Source organism: Stigmatopora argus, chromosome 20 (genome assembly GCF_051989625.1).
Source record: "Stigmatopora argus isolate UIUO_Sarg chromosome 20, RoL_Sarg_1.0, whole genome shotgun sequence".
Taxonomy (NCBI): domain Eukaryota; kingdom Metazoa; phylum Chordata; class Actinopteri; order Syngnathiformes; family Syngnathidae; genus Stigmatopora; species Stigmatopora argus.
The window spans coordinates 475148-500977 of record NC_135406.1 but is presented as its reverse complement, the minus strand read 5'-3'; the positions used below and the strand labels follow the sequence as shown (position 1 = coordinate 500977).

Below are 25830 nucleotides of genomic sequence, written 5' to 3'. Positions count from 1 at the left end.
ATGATCGGCACAAGACAAACTTACAGAAATATGTGGAAAAACGCGTAGCCGCAACCTTATTGGGATGCTATTGTGGCGTTGTATCGTATGAAATATAATTATTTTTCTATATTCTGCTGGGTGTTGCGTCACGGCTGCCGTAAAGTGAAGCTGGGCGTGGTAAAGTCACCCTACTTCCGCAAACATGGAGGCCGTACTGAGCGACGTAGTGGAGCCGGAGTTTCTGCTCGTAAGTTTGAAATAACACTTCCCAGCTCATTTCCCGTCGTTTGACACTTTGCGTTCCGACCGCTGGGTTCGCGTCTAAGACCACTTTCAGCCCTACAAAAGGCGACAGCGTTGTTTGGCTCGCTTGTTTGTCGCGTCCCTTAGCTTGCAAATGCTAACAGCCATTGAGAACGCTTTCCGTTAGTCACTCCAAGTCTGAAAAGCTAACGCGGCTCAAACTTTATTTAAAACTCTCTGCTCGTCCACTCAACACGTGAAAATCATCTCACGCTCATTTCCCACTGGGAAGACCTCCCATTTAAGTCTTCGGGTGCCATTGACAATGATAGACGTCCAATGACGTGGCTCATGAAATGTATAAACGCTGTCCATTTAGTTTTGCTGGTCACTAGTAGACGTCTGACCCATTTGAAGAAAGCAAAAGAACTCAATCTATTGAACTGTTGCAGAAATTTGAGAACAAGTACAACGACGAGCTGGCCAAGGGAGCCGTTTCCAAGGAGACCAAGTTCTTGTACGCTTGGTGTCTGATCAGGAGCAAATTCACGGACGACATCAGGAAAGGAATCGCCTTGTTGGAGGGTGAGCGTGGTCGGCGCGGTCAACGCGGCCTCCTCGCTAATACCTCCATTGTTGTCGCCATGTCCAGAACTGGTCCAGAAAGCCTCCAAGGATGACACGCGGGACTACTTCTTCTACCTGGCCGTGGCCTACTACAGACTAAAGGTGAGAAGTTGGCTGGGGCATGAGTTTGAAATGTTATGTATTTGTTTATTTTTTTTTGCCCGGCGCGGCAGAAATACGAAGAAGCCCTCAAGTACATCCGCCTCCTGCTGAGGAACGAGCCCGGCAACAAGCAGGCCATGGAGTTGCAGGCGCTCATCGCCACGGCCTTGAAAAAAGGTAACGTCTTCTTCCCCAACGCACGCAAGCACGCACGCACGCCGACCCTGACACTCACCTTTGCCCTGTCCTTGTCCTGTTTTCTAGACGGCTTGGTGGGCATGGCCATCGTGGGGGGGATCGGCCTGGGCGTGGCCGGCTTGGCCGGGCTTATCGGGCTTGCCGTGGCCAAGCGAGGGCCCAAATTCTAACCTCGACTTTGAACTTTTTGCTTCCGGACCGCTACCCGAGCGGATTCTCTTTCGTGTTAACGTTGGGCGTCGGTGGCCACCCGTCTTGTACATAACAAAGTCAAATCTAGGCTCGGCCCGTAGCCCCTCCCTCCGCCCCCGATTTGCTCCGCCCCCGATTGAAGCCAAAGGGGAACGTTGTTGCGTCCCGAGCGAGCTGCTTGTTTTTCCCAGGTCATTAATAATAAAAAGAAGGAAAGAAAACAAACACAGTTGAGTCACCTGTTCCAGCGCCACGGGAAGTTTACCATCCGCCGAGTACGCGGCGTTCTCGCCGATAAAAACAAAAAAAAAAGCCGACTTGGCCTAGTTGGCTGGCTTCTTAATCACGTTGACCCAAAGATGAAATGCAATTTGTCAACGCCATCCTGCATGAAACTACGTGCGCGTTATCAGCCTCGTGGTGCGTTACTGATTAACTGGCCCGACACCCGCGTCGAAACTCCAAAAACGAGAGCGATTGGCGACAAAGTGTTTTTGGCGACGTCAACGTAAACCCAGTCGACGGCCGGCGGCGAAGGACGGCGCGTGAGACGGAACGGACGCGCGCGCCTACGTTTACGCCGGCCGTCGACGTGTCGCCGTCATCCGAAATCACCGACTTTGACACGCGTGTTTGGCACCCGTCGTAAATATTTACGGCCCGGGCTGTTTGCTTAGTCGTGTTTCCCGTGCTTTATGTTTTTATTTGATCTGCGCTCAATGACCGCGTGGAAAATTGGAGGGCGTGAAAAATGGAAAAATTCCAAGTTGTTGATTTCCCAGATGAGAGGGAAGCAATAAAAAAAATGTTCTACCTTGAAAACTTCCATTTGGAAAAAAAATGCAATGGTCATGGCAATTTTGTAAAACATTTCATTACCCTTTTTAAAAAAAACATTAAAAATGGACTATTGGTCATTTAAGAAACATTGTGTGAATACTTTTGCTATTGGGACTCTTTTTGGGCTCTTTTCCTGTTCATTTCGGGGGACCCCCCAAAAAAATTCCTATAATTTTTTTCCCGTTTAAACGTAGCATTTGAATGAATGAAGCGCCGCCCCGAAACGGAGCAAGAAGACAAAATAGAAGCACAAAGTGTGCAGTAGGTGCTCCTCGCGTGACCATTGGACTCTGCGTGAGGACAGGTGATAAACACCTGTTCCATTTGGACAGAAGAAGAAGTGGGCGGAGACACGGGGCAGGTGATATAAGTCTGGCTCCGCGGCGGCCGTTCAAACTCGGGCCGACGCGTCCATCGCTCTCTCTCTCTCTCGTACGGCGCTTCTTGTCGCCCGCTTTTGGATTTTAGGGCGGGTCGGGGAGGGTGGCGTGGCAATTGGCCGATGGATCCTATCGTGGAAGTGGTGGCCTTGTTTCTGGCCTTCCTGGGCTGGGTTCTGGTGGGGGTGGCGCTGCCCAACCGTTACTGGAAGACGTCCACGGTGGACGGCAACGTCATCACCACGTCCACCATCTACGAGAACCTGTGGATGTCCTGCGCCACCGACTCCACCGGCGTGCACAACTGTCGAGAGTTCCCGTCCCTGCTGGCTTTGAACGGTGAGCGGCGCCCCGCCTCCGCCGGACTCGAACGCTCGAGTCTCGCTCACTGGCTCGCCTCCTCCGCCCAGGTTACGTCCAAGCGTCCCGCGCCCTCATGATCGTGTCGGTGGTGATGGGCGGCTTCGGCCTGGTGGCGGCGCTGGTGGGCGTGCGCTGCTCCAAGGCGGCGGGCGACAACTACGCCTTGAAGGGGCGGATCGCCGGCGCCGCGGGGGTGCTTTTCATCCTCCAAGGTAACGTGGCGACGACCTTCATTTGTTAGGCGGTAGGAAGTCACGGCTCGTTGGAGCCGCCAATGGCCTTTGTGAGAGAATGGCGTCCAATGGGATCTTTCCGCAGGTCTGTGCACCATGGTGGCGGTGTCCTGGTACGCTTTCAACATCACCCAGGACTTCTACGACCCCTTCTACCCGGGCACCAGGTAGGATGGTACCGGCGGCGGGAAAGGGCGGGGAGCACGCTGAGGCCGCCGCCCCCCCCCCATCTAACGCCCACCCCCGTCCGGCGGCAGGTACGAGATCGGCGAGGGGCTGTACATCGGCTGGTGCTCGGCCGTGCTGGCCATCGCCGGGGGCGCCTGCCTCACCTGTTCCTGCAAGACGGGCTCCCGGGAGAAGTAGTGAGTGACCTCCACGCCGTTTGTCTTTCTTTCCGCTGGCCGGACTGGATCTCCACGCCGTCCGTCTGTCTTTCTTTCCTTAGTCCCTTCCCCCACCAAAGCAGGACGACGGCGCATTCGGGAGCGGCCCTGAGCCGGAGCGTGGCCGCCAGCACCCACGGCCGGAACGCCTACGTGTGAACGGGAGCCCGCGACCGATCGCCTCCATCTTTTTCGAGTCTGGTTGTCGTTTAGGCGCTCCACTTTTGCCCAGTGTTAGTTAGTATTTATGTCAGATGTTTGCGTGTCATGGAAATGTGTTGGTGTGATTCTCGATTTGTGTCTTTTTCTACCTTTTTCTTACAACCATGCACAATAAAGCAACTTGTTCAACACACATTTATGTCAAATGCATCCATTTGAACGTTATTAGCACTTTAAACAGCTTCCCTGACGGCGTTATTCAGGTTTTTGGGCGCTTGCATTGGATCGAACCAGCCGTCTCGTGGTTTTTCTTCAGTGTCCCATTTTGACGACGGACCCCGACCTTTTCACCGTGGGCCGGCCAGAATGTCCGCCTGGGCCTTGATGGACATCACGTGATGACCCGGAATCATGGTGATTGTTGCAATACCAAAAGTGTCCGTCAGAGTGCAGTCTCCCTACGTAAATGCAATTTTGTTCTCTAAAGTCATCATAAGAGACATAGAGAGACTGCCCTCTTGCGGACTTTATTTGTATTGCTACCATGGGCAGTGTTTTTTCTTTCTTAATCACACAATAAAAAAATTAAAAGGCTGATTTGAATCATGTTTCAGCAATTTACTGTATTTTTAAACAAGATTCATGTCTTATTTAAATGGAGTGACCAAAATTAACTAAATTTTAATTTGATTTTTCAGTTTTAAATGAGTTTATTTTGGTTACTCCATTTAAATAAGACACGAATCTTGTTTAAAAATACATAAAATGGCTGAAAGTTGATAAAAATGAGTCCTTCATATTTTGGGGTGTTTGTGTGTGTGATTAAAAAAGGAAAAATGCTACTCGGTTGTCGCAATACCGACCAAATCCGATAGGTGGCAGTCTCTCTATGGAAATGGGATTTTGTTCTCTTAAGTGCCTCTTCAGAAATGCTGACGCTTGACAAAATGAGGACTGCTGATGGTACGAACAGCGATGTGATTCAAAACTTTAAATAAGACATGAAAATTGTTCAATAATACATAAAATAGCTGAAACTTGATTCATTTGAGTCCTTCAATTTGTTGGCGTTAATTAAGAAAGAAAAAGGCTCCTCGGTTGTTGCCATACCTGATTAGGAGCAGCCTGCTATTTTTTTTTTTTTTTTTTCCCGACTCTCGTTAGTCCCTCCTGCCTTGCCGTTGTGTACGCGCAGCTGCGCGTGATTCGAAATGAGTACCTGATGTGTCTATTTCAACCCCACTCAGTTGACTTGACGTCTCCCGTGGACGTGACAGAACCAAAGGCTGGAGTGAAGTGGGTGTGTTTTTTAACTGTGCCACTTTATTTCATATTTAAATGATGAAAATGCTGGGGTTATATGGAGCTGTTTTTGACAGTTGAGTGTTTAAAATCGCTACTACGAGGGAATTACCGTAATGCTTGAACTAAGCGGGCGTTCTTTTTTGAGCGTCCGCTCATTTGACCATGCAAACACGAACGTCCACTGGCTTGACCGCAGTCGCCCAAAAGGCACTATTTAGTCTATTTAGATATGTTTTCATTTTTTATCCTCTCCGTCCGTTTACCCCTTTAATTTTTGCACACGTCATTCAATTGACGACCGGCCCAAGCTTCTATTCAAAGATACTTTTTTGCTTGCTTTTGATGAGATCAATGTGGCCAATTCTTGACACCACACTTTCATTTTCACCACAAGCGGTTAATGTTTCTAAGCAATCCAATCTGATGGAAGTATGGGCATGGCTGCGGCAGACCCCCCCCCCCTTTTTTCCCCCTTTTCCCCTTTCCAGCACTCACACACAAAAATGATTTTTTTTTTGATACCACGGTGGGGGCCACGTTTACGAGATTTACTCTGCAATGCAGAACGTGACACCCCATTTCAGCGGGCAAGGGGGGGTCACAAACAAGCACAACAATAAGAATGCAAGGGGCATACCTCCTTTCCCCCTGTAGCAAAAAAATGTGAAGCTTTTTGGGGAGGGAGGGGGCGCACAGGGTGAAAGCGGGAGGGGGATGGGTGCAGAAATAATATAGTCAGCCATTTTTTATGTAAGGGGATTTTTTTTTCTTTTGGGGGGGTGTGGTGAGGACTGGGGGGGTGTTAAAAAATAAATATAAGAGGGCGGCCATCTTTGTTGCTCTCTGCCTAGTGTAAAATGCCCCCCCCCCCCTCTGATTTCCCCCTCGATTTGAATATGAAATAAACAGCGGGATCCAATTTTGCCTGCTTTTTGTTGTTTTTGCTCTCCACACTCGGACGGGATTCCGATGAGAGGACGGACTATCATGTCCTATCCTCCGCGGGCCACTGGGAGAGAAGACGAGGACGACAAGGCTCTTCATTCCGAGGGAGGAGGAGATTTGGAGGAAGAAGAAGAAGAAGACGGCGGCGGCGACGATGGAGACGTCTCGTTAGACGCCACGAGCGACGTCAACTCGCCGGCGACGTCTCGGCCAAGCGCAGCAACCGTCGCAGTCGCAGGTACGTCAAAAGCAACACACTTCCTCCCCCGATGATGGACGTGAAAGCAGCTTCTTTGGGAAGTTTGTATCTACGGCCAAAGTGTCATCTTCCTAAACGCCCCCCCCCCCCCCCCCCTTAACTCTCCTCCGCTTCCCCCCACCACAATGACACGCGTGACATGGGAATGACAGCATTCCAGGACATTTTACGTGATGCGTTCAAACGCAATCGGAGTAAACAGTCACCGCACCGCGATTGCTGCTATTCCGCTCTTCTTCTTCTTTTTTAAAAATTATTTATCACCAAAGTCTTTATCCGAGACCAAGTTTCTGTTTTTTTAATACTCTTTTCCCCAAAAAGATGAATGGCAGACTGAATAACGAGCTCCCATTGCAGAGTCTTAACTTAACCCCTCGGCGACCTCGGAGTCCCCGAGCTGGATTGGAATAAACGCTGGCCTTCAAGCCTCCAATTCGGCTTCAATTGAATAGGGGTGTCCTCTTGCGGGGGCTTCAACTCGCGACCTTGTCAAAAGTTGTTCCGAAATCCAACATAGGCTGGTCGCCCGGCGCCGAAACCTCAAATCCTTCCAATCGTTTGTTCGAGAAACGTTGACCGCCGCTCATTTGTTTCCTCCTAGCGCGTTTTTAGGTTTGGGGGGTTCCCATCCATGCTGTATTCCTAAAAGGTTGTATGTTGGGTTCACCCAAGACTCCCAAAATGTTCTCCAAGATATTTGTCGCCATTCCCGAGCGCGGTCCCGATCCGGATGGCTGACGCCCGTCTGTCTCCCTAGAAGAGGCGGAAAGCGCGTCCGACGGGAAGCTCCCGCGTAAAAAGAAAGGACGGCCAAAGAAGAAGGACAAGGAGGCCAAACCCGCCAAGCCCGCCAAGGCCAGAAAGCGCAAGAAGATTGTAGGTCGGCTGGGTCGGGGAGGGCGCCGCCTAAAGGCCCGCCCGCCCTTCACTCTTCCGCGCTCTGTCCAGGACGACGAGGGAGAGCGGGACCCGGCGGCGGCGGCGGCGGCGGCAGCGGCGGACGGCGATCTGGCCGAGCGCTCCAACAAGAGGAAAAAGCACAAGGACAGGAAGGACAAGAAAACCAAGAGGAAGAAAAAAGATGAGGAGGATCGAGAGGGCGCTCAGCGAGACACGGCCAGGGTGAGTCCGGAGGCCGAGTCCCCTTTTAAAAGTCCCTTTTTACAAGTCCCCCCTTTAAAAGTCCCCCTTTTTCTCCGTCCTCCCTTCCCAGCAGCCCGTGGAGCAGAAGACCTCGGCCCAGCTGGCCGAGGAGTGGGCGCTGGAGGACGTCCGTCACGCCTTCACCGAGGAAGACTACAGGGAGCTGACCAACTACAAAGCCTTCAGTCAGTTCTTGAGGTCAGAGACGTTCTTTGTCCCCCGCATAGACGACCCCCGGGACTCTTGGCGCCGTCTTTCAGCTTCTTAGCCGCCGCTTTTGTCCTCGGGGCAGGCCCATGATTGCCAAAAAGAACCCCAAGATTCCCATGTCCAAGATGATGACCATCCTGGGGGCCAAGTGGCGGGAGTTCACTTTCAACAACCCTTTCAAAGGCGACGGGGCCGCCGTGGCGGCGGCGGCGGCCAAAGCCGCCGCCATCGCCGTCGCCGAGCAGGTGTCGGCGGTGACCGCCTCGCCCGAGCTGCCGCCGCCCGTCCGGAAAGCCAAGACCAAAGAGGGCAAAGGTCAGTGTCGGTCGGGCGTTCGCCGTACCGTCAAAGCGCCCCCCACAACGATTATTCTCCCATAGGTCCGGGTTACAAGAAACGCAGTAAAAGTCTCCGCGGCCCCGACAAGAAAAAGGCTTTGGCGACGGCCAAGGCGAAAAAAATGGCGCCCATCCGTCTGAAAATGTCCCCCGTGTGCTCCAAGAGGAAGAAGAGCTGCTCGGTGAGTACCTTTTGGCCAAAAAGCCCCCCCCCCCACACCGACCGAGGTTAACCGGAAACCCCCTCGGTCCCGGCAGAGCGAGGAAGGAGACGAGGACGAGGACGAGTCGGAGCCGGAGGATTCGGGCGTACGCGGCAAGAAGAGCAATCGCCAGCAGCCCGCTAAGAAGAAAAAGAAGAAGAAGAAAAGTAAGCCTGCTCAATTGGCATTCAATTCAATAGAACATTGAAGAGAAATACAAAAAGAGATGAATGGCAAGCGATGGAAAAAAAAACCAATTCCTTGGCCAGCACTAGTTAAAAGATCATCGCAAACACGGCCTGCCACACACCAATATCGTTGGCAAAATTCACCCCCTGCAAGACAGTGACAGTACCAGCAGGTGGCAGCAAATGACCATTTCAGACCGGAGGCACAGGACATCTCTTTACCAATCTGCTCTTCTGCGAGTGGAATCAGTTGATTGCTTTGACCCCCCTGGCTTTGACCTTTGACTTTTTTGTCCCAGGCGAGGAGGAGGGCGACGGCTACGAGACGGACCACCAGGACTACTGCGAGGTGTGCCAGCAGGGCGGCGAGATCATCCTGTGCGACACCTGCCCGCGAGCGTACCACCTGGTGTGCCTGGAGCCCGAGCTGGAAAAGGCCCCCGAGGGGAAGTGGAGCTGCCCTCACTGCGTGAGTCGCACACCTTTCCGTCCCGCCCCGTCCCGTTCCTCCCCGTTCCATCCCGCCACGCCCCCCCCCTGCTTCCGAACTTGGACCCTCTCCTTCTCCCCGCTTCCAGGAACGAGAAGGAATCCAGTGGGAAGCCAAAGACGAAGACTTTGAGGACTTGGAGGAAGAGGCGGAGGAAGCCCCGGAGGAGGAGGAGGAGGAGGAGGACGACGACGACCACATGGAGTTCTGCCGGGTGTGTAAAGACGGAGGTGAACTCTTGTGCTGTGAGACCTGCACCTCCTCCTACCACATCCACTGTCTAAACCCTCCGCTGCCAGAAGTCCCCAACGGCGAGTGGTTGTGTCCACGGTGCACGGTGAGTCCCTCCCGGCTGCCCCCGTCTCCGATACGCTCGCCCATTGGCTTCACACGACGCCTTCCACCGATCCGGCCACGGCCACGCCACCTCTCGTCGGTTCCTATTCGTTGACTGACGCCTTGCCTCCCGCCCGCAGTGCCCGCCCATCGACGGACGGGTGCAAAAGATCCTCCACTGGCGCTGGGGGCAGCCCCCGCCGCCGGCGGCGCCCGTCTCGGGGCCGGATGCGGCGACGGACGCGGCGACGGACCGGCTGGCGGCCCCCGCCGCCGAGGGCCGAGCCGAGCGGGAGTTCTTCGTCAAGCTGGCCGGTCAGTCCTACTGGCGCTGCGCGTGGATCACCGAGCTGCAGGTGAAAATGGAGAAGACTCCATTTTTTTACCCGTTGCGCTACCGTAGCGCGTTCGCTTGGTAAGAATCAGCAGCATTGTCTGCGTCACCCCCGCCCCCCAGTTGGAGATCTTCCACTCGGTGATGTACAGAAACTACCAGAGGAAGACGGACATGGACGAACCGCCCGCTTTGGACTACGGCTCGGGCGGCGAAGACCGGAGCGCCGCGGGGAAAAGCGAGACGAGGCGCGCCATGGAGGACAAGTACTACAAATACGGCATCAAGCCCGAGTGGATGACCATTCACCGCATCATCAACCACAGGTGACTTTTGCCCCCGAGGCCGCGGGCCGTCTAACGCGGCCCGAGGGTGACGTGTACCGTGTGGTGCCGTGCGCCAGCGGGGACAAGAAAGCCACCTACCACTACCTGGTCAAGTGGCGAGACCTGACCTACGACCAGTGCACGTGGGAAGGGGACCATATGGACCTCCCCGACTTTGGGATCCACAAGGCCAACTACTGGAGACACAGGTGCGTCCTTTGGGCGCAGCGGTTTTTGTCTTTGGGCCAGACGTTCTAAACTGGGTAGGGGACTCGCAGGGACTCCATCACCATGGAGGACCCCGACAAGCCCCGCAAGATGAGGAGCGAGAGTCAGGAGGGCGAAGAAGAAGAAGAAGAAGAAGAAGACGCGTGTTCTCCCGTGTCTCCCGTCGCCGACGTGAGCTCCGATCGGACGGCGGTTGAAAAAGATGAAGCAAACGGCAAATGGTGACGTTTGCGTGCGTGGCAGCCCACCATAAAATACGAGGAGCAGCCCCATTACGTGACGTCGACGGGCGGCACGCTGCACCCGTACCAGATGGAGGGTCTGAACTGGCTGCGCTTTTCCTGGGCTCAAGGCACCGACACCATCCTGGCGGACGAGATGGGTCTGGGCAAGACCATCCAGACCATCGTCTTCCTCTACTCGCTCTTTAAAGAGGTGTCCGTGTAGCGGGTCGTCTTTGGACGGCTTTTGAAAAGCCAAACGCCAATCTTCCTTTTCAGGGTCACACCAGAGGTCCCTTCCTGGTCAGCGCCCCGCTTTCCACCATCATCAACTGGGAGCGGGAGTTTGAGATGTGGGCGCCCGACTTCTACGTGGTGACCTACGCCGGCGACAAGGACAGCCGAGCCATCATCCGGGAGAACGAATTCTCCTTCGACGACTCGCCGGCCAAGGGCGGCAGGAGAGCCTTCAAGATGCGGGTGAGACGGGCTGGGCCCCGACCAAACCGACCTCCCGACCCCCCCCGACCCCCTTAGCCCCTGACGGAAGAGCCTCCTTCCGCTTCAGAGAGAGACGCCCGTCAAATTCCACGTTCTCCTGACCTCGTACGAGCTGGTGACCATGGACCAGACGGCCCTCAAGTCCATAGACTGGGCCTGCCTGGTGGTGGACGAGGCCCACCGCCTTAAAAACAACCAGTCCAAGGTGCGGAAGGGCCAGCGTGGCTTCCCGCCGCCGCCGCCGCCGCCGCCGGAAAAGCCCGAGGAAAAGGCCCATTTTGTTTTCAGTTCTTCCGACGCCTGAACGACTACAAGATCGAGCACAAGCTGCTGCTGACGGGAACGCCGTTACAGAACAACCTGGAGGAGCTTTTCCACCTGCTGAATTTCCTGACGCCCAACCGTTTCAAGTAAGGCAAAGACCTCAACTCGTACGACGGCGACCAGAGCGAAGAATGTTTTTTCTTCTTCTCCCCGTCCCGGCGGCGCAGCAACCTGGACGGCTTCCTGGAAGAGTTTGCCGACGTCTCCAAGGAGGAGCAGATCAAGAAACTTCACGACCTGCTGGGGCCTCACATGCTGCGCCGGCTGAAGGCCGACGTCTTCCAGAACATGCCCGCCAAGACCGAGCTGATTGTGCGGGTGGAGCTCAGCCCCATGCAGAAGTACCGGAAGGGTTTCGTCTTTGGAGAGCCATTCTTTTTCCCCAAAGCGGCTCGGCCCAAGTTGACGACCTTCTGTCTCTTTGCACACGCAGGAAATACTACAAGCTGATTCTCACCAAGAACTTTGAGGCGCTGAACTCCAAAGGCGGGGGGAACCAGGTGTCCTTGCTCAACGTCATGATGGACCTGAAGAAGTGCTGCAACCATCCCTACCTCTTCCCCGTCGCCTCCACGGTGGGTAAAAGCGCTGGTCCGGTGGCGCCGTCGTCCCCGCCAACTGGCTGGAGCCGAGGCGCCCCCTTTTGTTCCAGGAGGCCCAGAAAACGTCCAACGGCGCTTACGAGGGCTCCGCCCTCACCAAGGCGTCGGGGAAACTGACCTTGCTGCAGAAGATGCTGAGGAAGCTCAAGGAGCAGGGACACCGAGTGCTGGTCTTCTCGCAGGTGCGGCCCTGGGCTTTTTCCAGCCGTCGCCGCTGAAAAGGGACCCACGCTGGCCTCTTTGCAGATGACCAAAATGCTGGACTTGCTGGAAGACTTCCTGGATTTCCAAGGTTACAAGTACGAAAGGATTGACGGCGGGGTCACCGGCGCGCTCAGGCAGGAGGCCATCGACCGCTTCAACGGTCCGTCCCGTTCTCGGAGCAAACACGACGGCGGCAAAGAAAGGCCGGGGACCCTTCTGACGCGTTTGTATCCACAGCTCCCGGCGCTTGTCAGTTTTGTTTCCTGCTCTCCACCCGGGCCGGCGGTCTGGGCATCAACCTGGCCACGGCGGACACGGTGGTCATCTTCGACTCGGACTGGAACCCCCACAATGACATCCAGGTGGGAAGCCGACCGTGGGGTTTTCCGGGAGCCACTCCCGGCTCCCCATTCCGCTGGTTCCAACCCCCCCCCTCCCCCTTCTCAGGCCTTCAGTCGGGCCCACCGCATCGGGCAGGCCAACAAGGTGATGATCTACCGCTTTGTGACGCGGGCCAGCGTAGAGGAGCGCATCACGCAGGTAGCCAAGCGAAAGATGATGCTGACACATCTGGTGGTCCGGCCCGGCCTGGGCTCCAAAGCCGGCTCCATGAGCAAGCAGGAACTGGACGACATCCTCAAGTTCGGGACCGAGGAGCTGTTCAAAGACGGAGCGGAAGGCGAGTCCGCCCGGGGGAGCGCCGGAGTTGGCTCGGGTGACGTACGGGTGTGGCACTTCCCGACAGGCATGAAGAATTCGGCGGGGGACAAAGCCGAGGACGAGGGCAACGTCATCCACTACGACGGCGCGGCCATCGAGAGGCTGTTGGACCGGAGCCAGGACGCCACCGACGACTCGGACGTGCAGAACATGAACGAGTACCTGAGTTCCTTCAAAGTGGCCCGCTACATGGTCCGAGAGGAGGACAAGGTAAGAGGCGAAGGGAAGAAAAGAAGGATTTTTTTTTTTAAAGACTGCGGGGGGTGGGGAGGGGGGACTTGTTGTGTTTTTTTTTTCTTTCTATTTTAACTCCGCTTTACCTTTTTTGGACTCTGACTACGGGGGAGAAAATTGGCAGCTCCGCTACATTCATCTCAGTTTCCGCCAAAAAGCGTTGGAATAATGAGCCCCGGGAAGCAAAATAGCGGCGCAGATAACCGGGGCGATAACTCACGCTCGCATTTCTCGTCGAGGCTGTATAAATATATTGACCACGGCGGCTCTAATCCGCTCCTTGCGAGGAAACATCTGCGTTTGACTACGGCGCTTTAGTCGGATACGCGACACGGCGGCACACGAGCGCCACCGAAAGAACTGAGCGCCAGAGTCAAAGCACTTTGCGGTTTTCCCCCCCCAAAACGCCAATGGGCTTCCCAGGGAGCGGCGCTTTAGGCGAGCCCCAAAAGCCTTTTCCACCTTCCGATGAGCTAGCGGAGAGGTCACGCCGACCGCCGTGCGCTCCAGATGGACGAGATCGAGCGAGAGATCATCAAGCAGGAGGAGAACGTGGACCCCGACTACTGGGAGAAGCTCTTGCGCCACCACTACGAGCAGCAGCAGGAGGACCTGGCCAGCAAGTTGGGCAAAGGCAAGCGCAACCGCAAGCCCGTCAACTACAAGGACGGCGCGCAAGAAGACCAAGGTGCGTCCGCCTTTGACCCCGCCTCTCCCCGAGCCGGCTTCGGCCGACCCCGGCCGACCTGGCCTCGTTCCTTTCAGAGTGGCACGCCGGCATTTCCGACAACCAGTCCGATTACTCGGTGGGCTCCGAGGAGGAGGACGAGGACTTTGAGGAGCGGCCGGAAGGTGAGCCGCGTTCCGAGAGAGAACCAGTCACCCTTGAGTTCCCCTCTCCTTACCGCCGCTAAGAAGCTTTAGCGGGAACAAATCCTTTGGGAAGCCAGCCTCGGCCAAGAGAATCTTTCTGTGTTTCAACCCCCTGAACCCTAGGCCGGAGACAATCCCGTCGCCAGCTGAGGAACGAGAAGGACAAACCGCTTCCTCCACTTCTGGCCAGAGTGGGCGGCAACCTAGAGGTCCGTCTACGCCAGTCCTTTCAAAAAGAACCTTCCGAGCGGGTCCGAAAGTTTTTTTTTTTTTTTTTTTTGCCGCTAGGTTCTCGGCTTCAATACGCGCCAGCGGAAGGCTTTCCTCAACGCCGTGATGCGCTGGGGGATGCCGTCGCGGGAGGCCTTCTCGTCTCAGTGGCTGGTCCGAGACCTGCGGGGCAAAAGCGAGAAGGAATTCAAGTGGGTGCCCCGAGCCGAACCCGGGTACGAACGTGGGGGCCCAAAACGGAGTCTCACCGCCCAGTTGCGTCTCTGCCAGGGCGTACGTGTCGCTCTTCATGCGTCACTTGTGCGAGCCGGTGGCCGACGGGGCCGAGACCTTTGCCGACGGCGTCCCGCGGGAGGGCCTGTGCCGCCAGCCCGTCCTCACGCGCATCGGCGTCATGTCGCTCGTCAAAAAGAAGGTGGCCCTCGCCCCGTCGGCCCATCGGCGAGCCCTCGGGAAATGCAATTTCCCGTCCAGATTCAGGAGTTCCAGCACATCAACGGGCGTTGGAGTATCCCGGAGCTGAAGCCCGAGGCGGGCCCGGAAAAACCCTTCTCCCGGGCGTCTTCCCCCGCCGCCGAGACCGCCACGCCCACCACGCCCGCCACGGACGCCAGCTGCAACAACACGCCGTGCACCTCCAAACCCGGTAAGGTTCGCTCCTCTCTCCGCTCACGGGTGAGCTCACCGCGTTTGGGTCGCCGCCTGCAGCGACACCGGGGCCCGCGGAAAGGCCTGAAAATATTGGCGAGGAAGACGAGGAGCAGGAGGGCGAGGCCCCCCCGGAGAAGGAGAGAGAGGTGAGTGATAGGGAAGCGCGCAAAGCTAATCTTCGGGGGTGTTGACGTGGATTTGCCTCGTCTGTCGCTTCAGATTTGCGCCCCTGGAAGTGTGTCTCCTAGTCCCAAAAGGGAGGTCCCAGAGGACGGCGGCGGCAGTGGCGGCGATCGAACGCGGGACGGGGAGGAAGACGATCCCGGCGGTGCCCCGTCTCGCGAGAGCCAAGTCACGAGCGAGCACGACCTGGCGGTGGGAGAAGGAAACGCAGGTACCACCGTGGAGCCAGGCTGATTTTTTTCCAAAGGCTCAATTCCCACACGTCCCGCCCCTCCCCCCGTCCCTCGCATGCAGCAAAGATGGAGGAGGAGAAAGGGGACGCCGAGAACCCCAAAGCGTCAGATTCCCAGGACGCCTCCCAAGCCGAGAAGGGGGAATCGTCACCCGTCGCGGGGCGCCTTTGGCCCCAGGAGGCAAAAGGCGAAAAGGACGTCGGGACCCCGGTGGGCGAGGCCAAAGCGGAGCTCGCCAAGGGCGACGGGAAGCCGCCCCCCGAGCGGCCGCGCTTCATGTTTAACATCGCCGACGGCGGCTTCACCGGTCAGTCAAAGGAGAAATGGAAAATGGCCGACCCCTGTTCCAAGATGAGTAACCTGTATAAACTGCGTGTCCCCCCCGCAAAGAGCTTCACACTCTTTGGCAGAACGAGGAGCGGGCCGCCATCACCTCGGGAAAGATGAGCGAGATCTGGCACCGGCGCCACGATTTCTGGCTTCTGGCAGGAATTGTCACGTATCCTTGGCCCGACAGTATTTCAACCCCCCCTCCCCGACTCGGGGCGGACGTGTTTTTAACAGCAAACTCCAGTACACCTTGTGCTGGCGGCTTTGCGAGTCAGGGCCGCGTATCACTGACATAAATCTCATTTTATGACGGCGTACGCCGCTAGCGCTCTGCCGGCTTTATCTGGCCGTAAAATTCCGGGTAAGGCTAGGTCAGGGGGTGCGAGCTAACCTCAACGGCGCGTTGTAGCGGGGGTGATCCAGAACAAAGGTTTTTCCTCGACCTGGCTGTCAGTCACGGCTACGCTCGGTGGCAGGACGTCCAGAACGACCCGCCCTTCGCCATCGTCAACGAGCCCTTCAAGTCGCAGGCCAACAAAGGCAACTTCTTGGAAATGAAGAACAAGTTTCTGGCCCGCCGCTTCAAGGTAAGAGCGGGAGCCAGCCTTCCGCGGGTTCCGAGCGGATTCCCGAGGTAGAAAGCGGCGTGTGCGTTGTTGTGGCTAGCTCCTGGAGCAGGCGCTGGTCATCGAGGAGCAGCTGCGGCGCGCCGCCTACTTGAACATGACGCAGGACCCCGGCCACCCGGCCATGGCCCTCAACGTGCGCTTCGCCGAGGTGGAGTGCCTGGCCGAATCGCACCAGCACCTCAGCAAGGAGTCGCTGGCGGGCAACAGGCCGGCCAACGCCGTACTGCACAAAGGTTGGTCGGTGGCGAGCTCCAATACGCGCAGAGGGGAGCCCTCCAATCGAACGGTGCCCCCGAATCGAACGGTGCCGTGGCGCCCCCCCCAAAAAAACAGAGAGACTGGCTGGAAAGCGTGACCGGCCGCTTGTCATTGCAGTGCTGAACCAGCTGGAGGACCTGCTGAGCGACATGAAGGCCGACGTGACCCGGCTGCCGGCCGCGCTGGCCCGAGTGGCGCCCATCGCCGTGCGGCTGCAGATGTCCGAGCGCGCCATCCTGAGCAGGCTGGCCAACAGAGTCGGCGAGGCCCAGGCCCCCCCGGTCAGTCCCTCCTGGTTTCTGTCTTCTGCCGGCCCCCCCCCCCCGCGGTCTGTCTTCTACCACCCCCAAAGCCCTCCCCCTCCGGTCAGTCGCTCCTCGTCTCTGTCTTCTGCCGGCCCTCCCGACCCGCGTGGGGAGCCAGTGGAAAAGCGGTGGCGGGCGGCCAGTAAAAACACAGAGCCCGTCAACCTGCGCTATTTCACTCCTCCACTGCTTAGTCAGCACATTCTCTTCTCTTGGCCATCTTTAAGCACTTTGCAATGTTATTTATTCTCCGCTCCCTGGCCGCTGCCGTTTTTTTCTCCCCCTCCCCTGCCTGAATGCCACCTGACCTAACCCCAAATTCCTTCCTGTCCACGGCGCAGCCCATCCCTCCCGGACCTTACGCCACCCCCCAGAACTACGGAGCCTTCTCCTCGGCCCCGGCGGGCGCCCTCTTCGTGGGAGGCGCCAACTACAGTCAGATGCCACCCGGATCCTTCGTATCAGGTCAGTGGGGCGCCGGTTTTGCCGGCGCGAGCGACCGATCCGGTCGCCGGGACCAATTGTGATGGGGGGTAAAGCGGTCCCGCTTTCGGGTCGGATGGTGTTGCATCCTGGCGCCAAGGGACCAGATCAAAATGGCGCGAGCTGAGCACCTTCTAGTAGAAGCCACACTGCATTTGGGGGAAATCCAATTGTGGGATGGTCTTGATGTGACGTGAAACCGGTTTAGGGTCCTGCGGGTTTTTGCAGCCTTGCACAGAAAGTTTTGGGATTTCTCACTGGGCCCTTCTTTCCCTATCTGATGTGTTTCCTGGCGTAGCTTTTGCGTCGGTCTCGTAGTAAAGCGTGGACGGCCATGAGGATTTTCTTTCCTCTTCCGGACTTGATTTGTCGTCTAGGGACAGACGCCAGATATTCCAATGCCAAGCGGCGTCGATACAGGCGAGACCTCCAAAGTCCACAATGGCGGCTGGGCGGCCCGGTCTGGTCTGGTCTGGTCTGGTCCGGCCCGGCCTAGCCTAGCCTGCCCGCCACCTGAAATAGACATTAGCAAGGACGCCGCGGCTATATTAAGCTTCTTCTACGAGTGGCCCGAGGAATGCGCAGATTGCCTCTTGGCCGCAACGACGGACCCGTCGCCTTCTGCGGCCGCTCGCTTGCGACTTGATATCCGCAGGCACGGCATGTGCTCGCCAGACGTGCTCTGCGGCTAGCCAGCGAATGCCTGCGCGTGCGCGCCTGCGCTCCGGCCGCGGGTGCGTGTTTGGAGATGTTTAGCCGGCGGACATGTGGCAGAGATAAGTGCAAAAAGCTGGTCTTTCCCCAACCGCTCCAAAAGACTCGGGGAAATCGGAGACCCCGACATCTGTCAAAGGCATCGCGCCTTCCCGCGGCCAGAATGTCATTATCCCCGGGCCACGCCAAGAAAAGGCGCGGGAGGTATTTTGAGAGGCGCTTCGACCGCGGAGGCACTCTGCTCGCGTGAATGCCCGACCGAAATAGCCGCCGGCGCCCCCGCCGGGCGGATGCCCGCTCGGCCCGCGCTTCGGTATAGCCGGCCACGTCGCCGCCCCCGATCGGGGTCCTGACCGGAGAGGGAGAAAAGCAGCCGTGGTTGAGTAGCAGAGTTAAAAACAAAGAGTTGGCCGTCATCGAGCTCCCCGTTACGGTCCCTCCCGAGCTCGCAGACATTTCCCCGCTCCCTTGACTGCGCCAATCTCCCGTGTCGTCCCGCCAATCCCGTTGCGGTCGGGGCCGGCTTTGCGGGCTGTCGCGGCCGCAACCTCGCTCCGACCAGGAGCCGATTGGCCAAATTCACCACAGCTCTTACTCAATCCACGGGCTGAAACCCCGAACCCCGGTTGAATCGCCATGTTGAGTAACATTGCCGGTGGCGCCAAGGGAAAACGCGTGGCGCTGTGCTTACTCTGTGGTCTGCCACCCCCAAACGCGCACGCCTCCCCTCACCTGGACCGGCCCACCAGCGGAGAAATGTTCCGCGCGGCTCGGACCGACGGCCCCGGCGCCCCCCCCCCCCCCTCCCCGCCAAGTCCAGTAGCCGCCCGTAAAGCGTCAGGTTACGGTGCTCCGCCTCCGCGAGCCTCCACTACAGTCTGCCGCTTGTGTGCCCCCACAGAAGCCGCCGGCGGAGCCGCTTGGGGAGCCGGCGGGGGGCCGGCCGCCGCAAACGCGTGCCAGAAGACCAAGGAGCACGATGTGGTGCAGCGGCAGCGGGTGGTGGACCTGTGGAAGGACGGCAAGTCGGAGGGGGCCATCGGCCTGGAGCTGCGGATGCCCAAATCCACCGTGCACAGCATCATCGTCAAGTACCGCCTCAGTAACACGGTGGAGAACCTGCCGCGCAACGGGCGCCCCAAAAAACCCTGACCCCGGGGGATCCCGATGGGAAAGGAGAAAGGATAGGGACCCGGGCCAGACCGAATGCGGGCGCCGTCCGAGGTTTTCGAGAAATCGGCGAACGGAAGACCAGTCCGTTCCCCATTTCCCGAGGCCCCCCACCCTCACGCCCACCTCCCGTTTTCCCTCCGGATCAATTCTTCTTCCCTCGGCGGACCGGAGGAGTCTTTCTCCTCGAGTTGACCCTCTACTCCCTCATTCCTCGGCAGCCTCGCACTCCTCCGTCCGTCTCTGCGTCTGGACCCCACGCAGGATCTCAGAAAAATGAAACCCTGGCCAAAAGGTTTTGGAACGACACAAAGAGTTAGCGTTGGGGGTTGCTTTGTCTGTAGCCCAGTCGATCAAACTGAAGATGGCTGCTCGCTTTTTCTTTTTTATTGGCGGGCTGGTGCTCCAATGCTTTTGGTTCAACTTTTAATTCAATGGATCAAAGGCTAGAAACAGACTGTCGGGTCTTGGAGTCCCTCCGAAAGTGCAAATGCACACTTGCGGACCGGAGTAGACTATCCATGTGACGGCGGGCGGACATTTTCGTTCCGGCCTTTTTTTTGTGTGGGGAAGCCCTCGTTCCGGGGGCCAAAGAAGCAGACTCGGTTCCCCACCTCCCGCAACCGCCAAGAAAACCCAGCGGCAGGCCGATTTATGTACGCGCATCTGGAGCTCAGAAGTCCAAGGCTGACTTTTGGGGTCCGTACGCACGCGACGCAGGCCTCCGTCTCAACCTAGAGAGGGCGGCGGCGGGGAGATCCTTTCACCAGACGCCGTGGACTGCGAGCCGGCGCGTGCCCGCCTCGGCAAACGTCCTCCCCTACCCCTACCCCCCCCCCCGGCTCAGGCTGTTTGTCACGGTGAGCCAATGTGTCTTGGACCAAACGTTGCCTTAAAAGGTCATCAAAGGAGAAGACGGACCCTCTAGCGGGCGCACTGGATCCCCTTCCCGGTTCACCCTGTCTTCACCTCGTTTTGTTTTGCTTCTCATACGCTAGTCTGGCCTCCCCTCCCCTCCCTTTCTTTCCATTCCCCCGGCCGGCCCCCCCGCTGGCCGGCCGCCCGGCCGCCACCGACGGAGTTAGTCTGGGCTCCCTATCGCACGGCAGATCTGGAAGCCCTGTTATGACACCGGAGCCGGGCCGCGCGGCCTATTCTCGGCGTTTGTTTGCAAAAGGAAGGAGCTACGGCCGCGGCGGCGCAGCGACAAACGTGGGAAGCCTTGTCCAAGCGGCGTTTTTTTTTTTTTTTTTTGGTTTGTTTTCGTCCCCGCGTATTCCGTACTGAAGTCCTGTTGTGCCTCCCTCGCAGTGCTCAACGGACCGCCTTGGTCGGTGAAGAAGGAGCGGGAAGGAGAGCGCCCACGGGAGCAGCGCGGCGGCGAGGTCATCTGTATCGACGATTAGGCCAAAAAACGTAGCCAGAGCACCCCTCCCTCCGCGAGCCTCCTGTTCCGCACCCCCGCTTGTTCGCCCCTGACTCTGGCATCACCTCGCCGCATGCTAGTTTCTGCCGGCCTCGACACAGAAAGAATAAATTTTTTTTTTATTAGCAAGCTTCTACGAATGTTTCTAAAGGGTTCGCAAACAAATCAGTGTTAGCCCCGCCCCCCCCCACGTCCATGCCTCAGTTCTTGGAGTCTGCATGTACCCTACCGAGTAGCCCCATTTTGCAGGATATACGGAAAAAACACAGAAAATGCCAGAAAAAAAAGGGTCCAGTAACGAATGGCATCGTTGGAGATGATAAAATCCCAAAAATGCCTTATGGAAATTGAATGAAAAAGGATTTTCATTGGACGAAAACGCCCCAACAACACCACAAGCACTTTGCTTTGTCCTTTTGTAATCTTTAGTCAGCGCACCCATCAAATGTTGGCCAGCAATGAAAGTATTTACACACACAAAAATGCGTTTCCCTTTGGTTTCTTTTTTCTTCTTCTTCCTTTCTTTGTAATAAAACGCAATCCAATACGAAAGAAAGCGGTCCCAATGCTTTTTTGGGGGAGAATGAAACGGCCCATGGACTGCGTTGGACGTCTTTTATTTGTTCTGCCCTGAAAGGCAATCTTGCGTACTTTTTCTCGTAAAGTCTTTGACCTTTTCTCGAATTAGGAATAACCGCAAGGAAGTGGATGCGTGTGTGTGTGTGTACATTTAGGTGTTGCAGCTTCTACACATTGAGGAAGTGAAAATGGAGAGGGTGGCTTAAGTCTGTGAGCGCGTGGCTGACGGGAGGGGGTGGGGTGGGGGGTACAGGCTTATTTGAAAATGTCCTCAGGAAATGAAAAGAGGATCGAAATGCTGCCTTTTTTTTGCAACATGTGGCGTGCCCGAGTTTGCTGTGCGGCCAGGCCACAAAAACCACTTTGAAAGCGTGGCTGGAAATAAACACACTTGTTTGGGTTGCGCAAGAGCGGCGGCCGGCCGGCCGATTGGCCGGTCGACTGGCAGACCGACCGGCCAATTGGCCGGTCGACCGGCAGACCGTCCGGCCGATTGGCCGGTCGACCGGCAGACCGAGCGGCCAACCCGTGCTTTTCCGTTAGCGTACTTGCTCCCTGCCTGGGGAGAAACACGATCGGAATGTTCCTTCTTAGGGGCTTCCGAGTTATTATGCCTTTTGGAGAGCCAGAAGGATGGAAAATTGGGATGTTGTTCTCCAAAGACTGCGACTATTTATGACTTATGTGCGCATGTATATACAATCAAGCTCAAATGTCCATTTGTTTTTGATTGAGCTTTTAGCAAGGACCAAAAAAGAAAAAAAAAGCCTCACGATGTGGTCTGCGCCGTCTCAAAAAAAATGGCCAGTAAAAGAAAGCGGTGTGGGGGGGGACTATAAAAAAAGAGTTCAATTTGACGTGGGAAAACAACTCGTCGTCTCCGCCACGTGGAAAAAGCTTCCAGTTTGTCCACGGCCACTCGTTCCCGTCCGCTCCGGCGAGATACCCCCCAAGCGGAGTCCGTCGGGAAAAGCCCCGAGGCGGGGCGGCCCCCCGCCTGGGGGGGCCCTCAGTTGACTTTGAAGATGCTGAAGACGTGGGGCGACGCCGAGGGGTTGCCCACCGTGTGCAGGCGGAAGGAAGGGCCGGTGACGGCGTGCAGTCGGGCGCCCTTGTCCAGGCGCAGGAGCCCCGACACCTGGCAGGGCTTGAGGAAGTGCGACGGGTGGGGTCCCGCCGACGGCGTGGTCCCGTAGCCCTCCATGCACTGCAGCTTCTGAGGCCTCTGGCCGCCCGTCACCACGTCCAGCTTGACGTACTGCGACTCCTGCTCGTTGAACAGGACCTGCCCGGCACAGCGGAACGTGGGTCCCACCGAGGTCCCCTTCCACTTTGGGATTCCGTCTCGTAGTCGAGGGGGGGAGCGGCCCCGCGCCGACCCACCTGACAAAAGAGGAAGTAGACGCCCGGCTTCTCCACCACGAAGGTGCCTTCCTCCTTGTCGTAGCTGACCGCCTTGCTCATGTTGAGCACGCGTTCCTCCCAGCCTTTGATCACGCCGCCTTCCCCCACTGACGCCACAGCGAGAGGCGCGTGGGACGGGCGGCTAGCGGTGTACCTCGAAGGGGGGGGGGGGGGGCTTACCTTGCTGCGAGGAGACTTTGGTGACTGCGGGGGCAGAGGGGGTGGGGGGGACAAAGGAGAGAAGGTCGGCTGATGCGTTCTGCAGAAGCTAACGTGAGGCGAGGCCGGGCCACTTACTCTCGAAATGAGACGCCGCTCTCTTGCCGTTTCCGTGCTTGCCACGCAGCGACCCCCCTTTTTGGGGGGGCAGACAGAACGTGAGCGCGACAAAGAAAAACACGGCTGCGGTCGCGCGGCCCAATCCGTCTCCCGCCCGTCTCCTCTTAACGCGTTTAGCAGATGGGCCGAAGATTTCCCGTCACGCGCCTTCCCTAAAAAACTCGCGGGGGATCCAAAATAGACAAAAACACCCAAGCGGGGGACGGAGGGACACGGCAAACCGGGACGGGACGGCGACCTCTCCAATTGCCCCCAGTGCGAGCCAGGTCCCAAGTATGGAAAAACCTCTCCCCGTAGCGGTTGCGACCCAAGCCCTCGGCGACCCCTTTTCCAGACCGCGGAGCGGGCACGCACCCCGTGCTCTATGAATAGCGCCGAGATAGGCGTTTTTCAAAACAACAGGCCCCTCCCGGAAATCCATTTAAAAGCCAGGCCCGGCTCTTGAGCCAGCTGCTTTTCCGGGCCGCTCCGGTCAGACCTGTAATTTCTGCCACAGCCATCCGTCCCAGCTGCCTACTGCTTCCTGTGTCGACTTTTAGCTGCGGCCAGCCTGCGTGCGTGTTAGCGCGCTAGCGTACGTGCGTGGGTGCGTGTTAGCGCGCTAGCGTACGTGCGTGCGTGAGCGCGTACCGTCTCGCTTGATTCTCTGGCCCACCAGGAGCTCTCTCTTCTCCAGAACCAGCTGCACAATGGCCTTCCTTTGCGTGTTGACCTGCGCAGAAAGAGAAGGGCGAGTGAAGCGGCATCCCCCGTTTCAGAGGCGCCCGACCACCGGACCGGTTCCCCCCCCAACCCCGTCCCCCCGCCCCCGCTTGGCCCGGCTCGCCGAGCCTTTCTGGGAAAGAGTTTGAGAGGCTCGGCGGGGGGCGGGAAACGGGGGGCTACCGTCCATCTCCCCGCGCGCGACTAACTGCCGGCGCACGCTTTTGTGGCTTATTGCAAACATTGGAGAAATGCTCACGTCATCACTTTCGGAATGTTTTTTTTTCTTTTGGCGTTGAGGAAACTTGTTTGCGCCCGTCGTGCGACGAGGACAACGCAGACGACGCGGCATGTTTCGGCGAATGCATGCGGCGGTAGCATCTAGCTAGCTTCCAGAAGGTGGAAAAGCACATGCCAGTTTCAGATCTCGAACAGGCGTGTTAGAGAAAGTTGCTTGGCGTTTGTCACAGATGCTTAAATGTCAGAAGATGGCTACTTTGAAAACTTGGAAAGGTATCTTAAGCAAGAACCCGAGGCCAAATGTTTCCAGCCAACTTGGCAAGGACATCCCCAGAAAGAGAAGCAGACTCAAGAATGCTAGGCCTTTGTTGTCGCAGTCAAATCTGCTGCTCCTATGAAAATGAGTGTCACATCTGGAAAAGGCATTGGACAAAGAACAGGGGCATTGGGACCGCAATTAGAATCCTAGAAGGTATACTAAGTCACGCCGGACGCCGGCTTCGGCCCGGAGCGAAAAAAGCGAGAGCCACTCCGGCGGGAGTGCCGTAGTTATTTGCAGAGGGACCATCGTTTGTTTAAAGATGCTTCAATGGCAAACAGCTCTTTTTATAGCCCAAACTAACGTCAGAGCGGCAGGCGCGCTGCGGAGAGTCACTTAGCGGTTTGGGCCAAGAATCATTTCAAAACAAAACAAACACACAAAAGAATACCGTTTACCAGAAAGGCTCCATTTTTTTGGGAAACAAAAGACCATAAAAGCTTGGCTTGGAGAGTGCCAAGTGTGCATTCGAAAAGCACCACACATCCCCCACGAAGATTCCCGTAACCGCACGCGCCACTTCAATTGCATAACCGCTTTAAGCCAAGGAAGGGGAGAAAAAAAAGAAGAGAGAGGAAAGAGAAAAAAGTAAACGCAGTCGCCGATAGTTTAGTCGTTGTTGTGGTGGTGCTTGCGGGTCCGACCTGCTCGAGGCGCTCCTGGAGGATGTGGAAGGACTGGGACAGGTCCCGCGTCTGGCGCCAGGTCCAGGCCGTGAAGAGCGCGCTGCTCGCGGCCACCGACATGGCCAGCAGGGCCAGCGCCGCCCACAGTGCCCGGAGCCGGAGCTTGCGCCGCCGCGGGGCGACCCGAATCCGATGCATGCTGAGTGCCGCCGCCGCCGCCGACGACTCAGTGGCCGCGGCCGCCGTCGCCGCCGCCGCCGCTCATCCCGCGGTGGTGCCGCGCCATCCGCTCCAGACTGGAGGCAGCCCCCCACCCCGGCCTCCTTCTCCTCCTCCTCTGGATCAACACGCGTGGCCGGCTAATTGGCGCGTGGCATCCCAGCAACTGTTGCATCCGACCTTCGGCGTCTCGCTTCCCCCTTTGGGCTACTCTCGCTGGCCGCTGGTGCTGGGGGGGGGAGGCAGGAGGGGGTCCTGCGCGCGCATGAGGACCGACCGGGGGGGCGCCCGAGTTGAGATCTGACGCCGAGCGCCTCGTCCTTCGCTCCGTGCTCCACCCCCTTGCTTTCCTGCTTTGCTTTTTTTCATCATCAAATCGATTTGACGCGATGAGTAACGTTTCCAGTGGAAACCACACGAGGGTGCCATAACATATACTTCAACGATACCTCTATTTACAAAATTAATTGGTTCCAAAACTCGTTTCATAACTTGGATTTTTCAGAAATAGAGCAGTATTTTGGGGGGTAAATTCTCTAATTCGTCCCACAGTCCTCAAAAATGTCCAGTGTCCCAATTTTACATGAACAATGTTTTCGTATATTGAAACAGAATTTTGCATGCAATGCATTTCGTAACCTGAAATTTCGTACGTGGGAGCATTCATAAGTAGAGGTACCACTGTACTACGTCTGTTTAATTACGATCAATTCATTATAATCCACTCATTTCCATCATTGTATTGACTCGTGATATTCAGTACTGTACTTTTTGGGTGAAATAAATCAATTTTGGGCTTAAACGGGTATTTCAAAAAACTGTGTGAATTGTACTTTCTTGATGACCATTTATTGGAGACAAAATGACATTGTGCTTGTTAAAGGACCATTTTTTTGCCATTTTCTCTCCCATATTTACTGCGGTGACTGGCATCGAATGGTCGTGTTTCAGTGCTGCTGACCGCGAGTGAAGCCCGAGCCATTCATTTTATCACCGTCAATTAAATATTTTATGAAAACAAAAATAAAATTAAAACCGCTCAAAAAAATCACAAGGCAGCCAAAAAGTGAATGAGAAAACTATTTTTATTTTTGCAA

At 56.8% G+C, this 25830-nt stretch overlaps 4 protein-coding genes across 10 annotated transcripts; 3 read left to right on the top strand and 1 right to left on the bottom strand.

Annotated features, from left to right (window-relative positions):
* The first annotated feature begins 70 nt into the window (after positions 1-70).
* On the top strand, positions 71-2270 carry LOC144065428 (mitochondrial fission 1 protein-like). Its single transcript, XM_077588241.1, has 5 exons — positions 71-229; positions 678-810; positions 878-954; positions 1026-1131; positions 1219-2270. The coding sequence occupies exons 1-5, from the start codon at positions 185-187 to the stop codon at positions 1320-1322; spliced, it is 465 nt and encodes a 154-aa protein (XP_077444367.1). The 5' UTR covers positions 71-184; the 3' UTR covers positions 1323-2270.
* A 158-nt stretch (positions 2271-2428) lies between these two features.
* LOC144065424 (claudin-15-like) lies at positions 2429-3903 on the top strand. Its single transcript, XM_077588232.1, has 5 exons — positions 2429-2903; positions 2975-3139; positions 3246-3327; positions 3418-3525; positions 3609-3903. The coding sequence occupies exons 1-5, from the start codon at positions 2687-2689 to the stop codon at positions 3703-3705; spliced, it is 669 nt and encodes a 222-aa protein (XP_077444358.1). The 5' UTR covers positions 2429-2686; the 3' UTR covers positions 3706-3903.
* Positions 3904-5882: 1979 nt separating this feature from the next.
* Positions 5883-20872, top strand: chd3 (chromodomain helicase DNA binding protein 3). Of its 7 annotated transcripts, XM_077588131.1 has the most exons (40): positions 5883-6196; positions 6975-7093; positions 7166-7339; positions 7431-7558; positions 7653-7885; positions 7951-8090; positions 8167-8278; positions 8599-8768; positions 8878-9126; positions 9266-9481; positions 9583-9785; positions 9863-9994; positions 10064-10184; positions 10257-10448; positions 10514-10714; positions 10803-10940; positions 11024-11145; positions 11227-11400; positions 11493-11634; positions 11712-11843; positions 11908-12025; positions 12103-12227; positions 12313-12544; positions 12611-12795; positions 13330-13507; positions 13585-13671; positions 13816-13901; positions 13981-14114; positions 14194-14338; positions 14398-14569; positions 14632-14720; positions 14794-14968; positions 15052-15297; positions 15381-15489; positions 15775-15907; positions 15987-16182; positions 16325-16488; positions 16854-16977; positions 18611-20091; positions 20191-20871. In XM_077588131.1, the coding sequence occupies exons 1-39, from the start codon at positions 5983-5985 to the stop codon at positions 18859-18861; spliced, it is 6261 nt and encodes a 2086-aa protein (XP_077444257.1). In that variant the 5' UTR covers positions 5883-5982; the 3' UTR covers positions 18862-20091; positions 20191-20871. The 7 variants fall into 7 exon arrangements, with proteins under 7 accessions (XP_077444257.1, XP_077444255.1, XP_077444254.1 ...); XM_077588129.1 differs by having other exon boundaries at positions 6978-7093; positions 12313-12795; positions 20191-20872; XM_077588128.1 differs by having other exon boundaries at positions 7434-7558; positions 12313-12795; positions 20191-20872.
* Positions 20873-20906: 34 nt separating this feature from the next.
* On the bottom strand, positions 20907-25021 carry tnfsf12 (TNF superfamily member 12). Its single transcript, XM_077588134.1, has 6 exons — positions 24533-25021; positions 23258-23339; positions 22586-22642; positions 22469-22492; positions 22268-22395; positions 20907-22169 (listed from the first exon to the last, which is right to left on the bottom strand). The coding sequence occupies exons 1-6, from the start codon at positions 24710-24712 to the stop codon at positions 21894-21896; spliced, it is 747 nt and encodes a 248-aa protein (XP_077444260.1). The 5' UTR covers positions 24713-25021; the 3' UTR covers positions 20907-21893.
* Between the last annotated feature and the right edge of the window lie 809 nt (positions 25022-25830).

Excerpts from the sequence above, each read along its gene's own strand:
- LOC144065428 (XM_077588241.1), top strand. The coding sequence starts at position 185 with ATGGAGGCCGTACTGAGCGACGTAGTGGAGCCGGAGTTTCTGCTC. Across the intron at positions 955-1,025 it reads TGGCCTACTACAGACTAAAG|AAATACGAAGAAGCCCTCAA; the intron begins GTGAGAAGTTGG and ends CCGGCGCGGCAG. Across the intron at positions 1,132-1,218 it reads CGCCACGGCCTTGAAAAAAG|ACGGCTTGGTGGGCATGGCC; the intron begins GTAACGTCTTCT and ends CCTGTTTTCTAG.
- chd3 (XM_077588127.1), top strand. The coding sequence starts at position 5,983 with ATGAGAGGACGGACTATCATGTCCTATCCTCCGCGGGCCACTGGGAGA. Across the intron at positions 10,449-10,513 it reads TCTACTCGCTCTTTAAAGAG|GGTCACACCAGAGGTCCCTT; the intron begins GTGTCCGTGTAG and ends CTTCCTTTTCAG. Across the intron at positions 16,489-16,853 it reads GCGAGGCCCAGGCCCCCCCG|CCCATCCCTCCCGGACCTTA; the intron begins GTCAGTCCCTCC and ends TCCACGGCGCAG.
- tnfsf12 (XM_077588134.1), bottom strand. The coding sequence starts at position 24,712 with ATGCATCGGATTCGGGTCGCCCCGCGGCGGCGCAAGCTCCGGCTCCGG. Across the intron at positions 23,340-24,532 it reads TCCAGGAGCGCCTCGAGCAG|GTCAACACGCAAAGGAAGGC; the intron begins GTCGGACCCGCA and ends CTTTCTGCGCAG. Across the intron at positions 22,170-22,267 it reads TCTACTTCCTCTTTTGTCAG|GTCCTGTTCAACGAGCAGGA; the intron begins GTGGGTCGGCGC and ends TGTGCCGGGCAG.
- LOC144065424 (XM_077588232.1), top strand. The coding sequence starts at position 2,687 with ATGGATCCTATCGTGGAAGTGGTGGCCTTGTTTCTGGCCTTCCTGGGC. Across the intron at positions 3,328-3,417 it reads CCCTTCTACCCGGGCACCAG|GTACGAGATCGGCGAGGGGC; the intron begins GTAGGATGGTAC and ends GTCCGGCGGCAG. Across the intron at positions 3,526-3,608 it reads ACGGGCTCCCGGGAGAAGTA|TCCCTTCCCCCACCAAAGCA; the intron begins GTGAGTGACCTC and ends TTCTTTCCTTAG.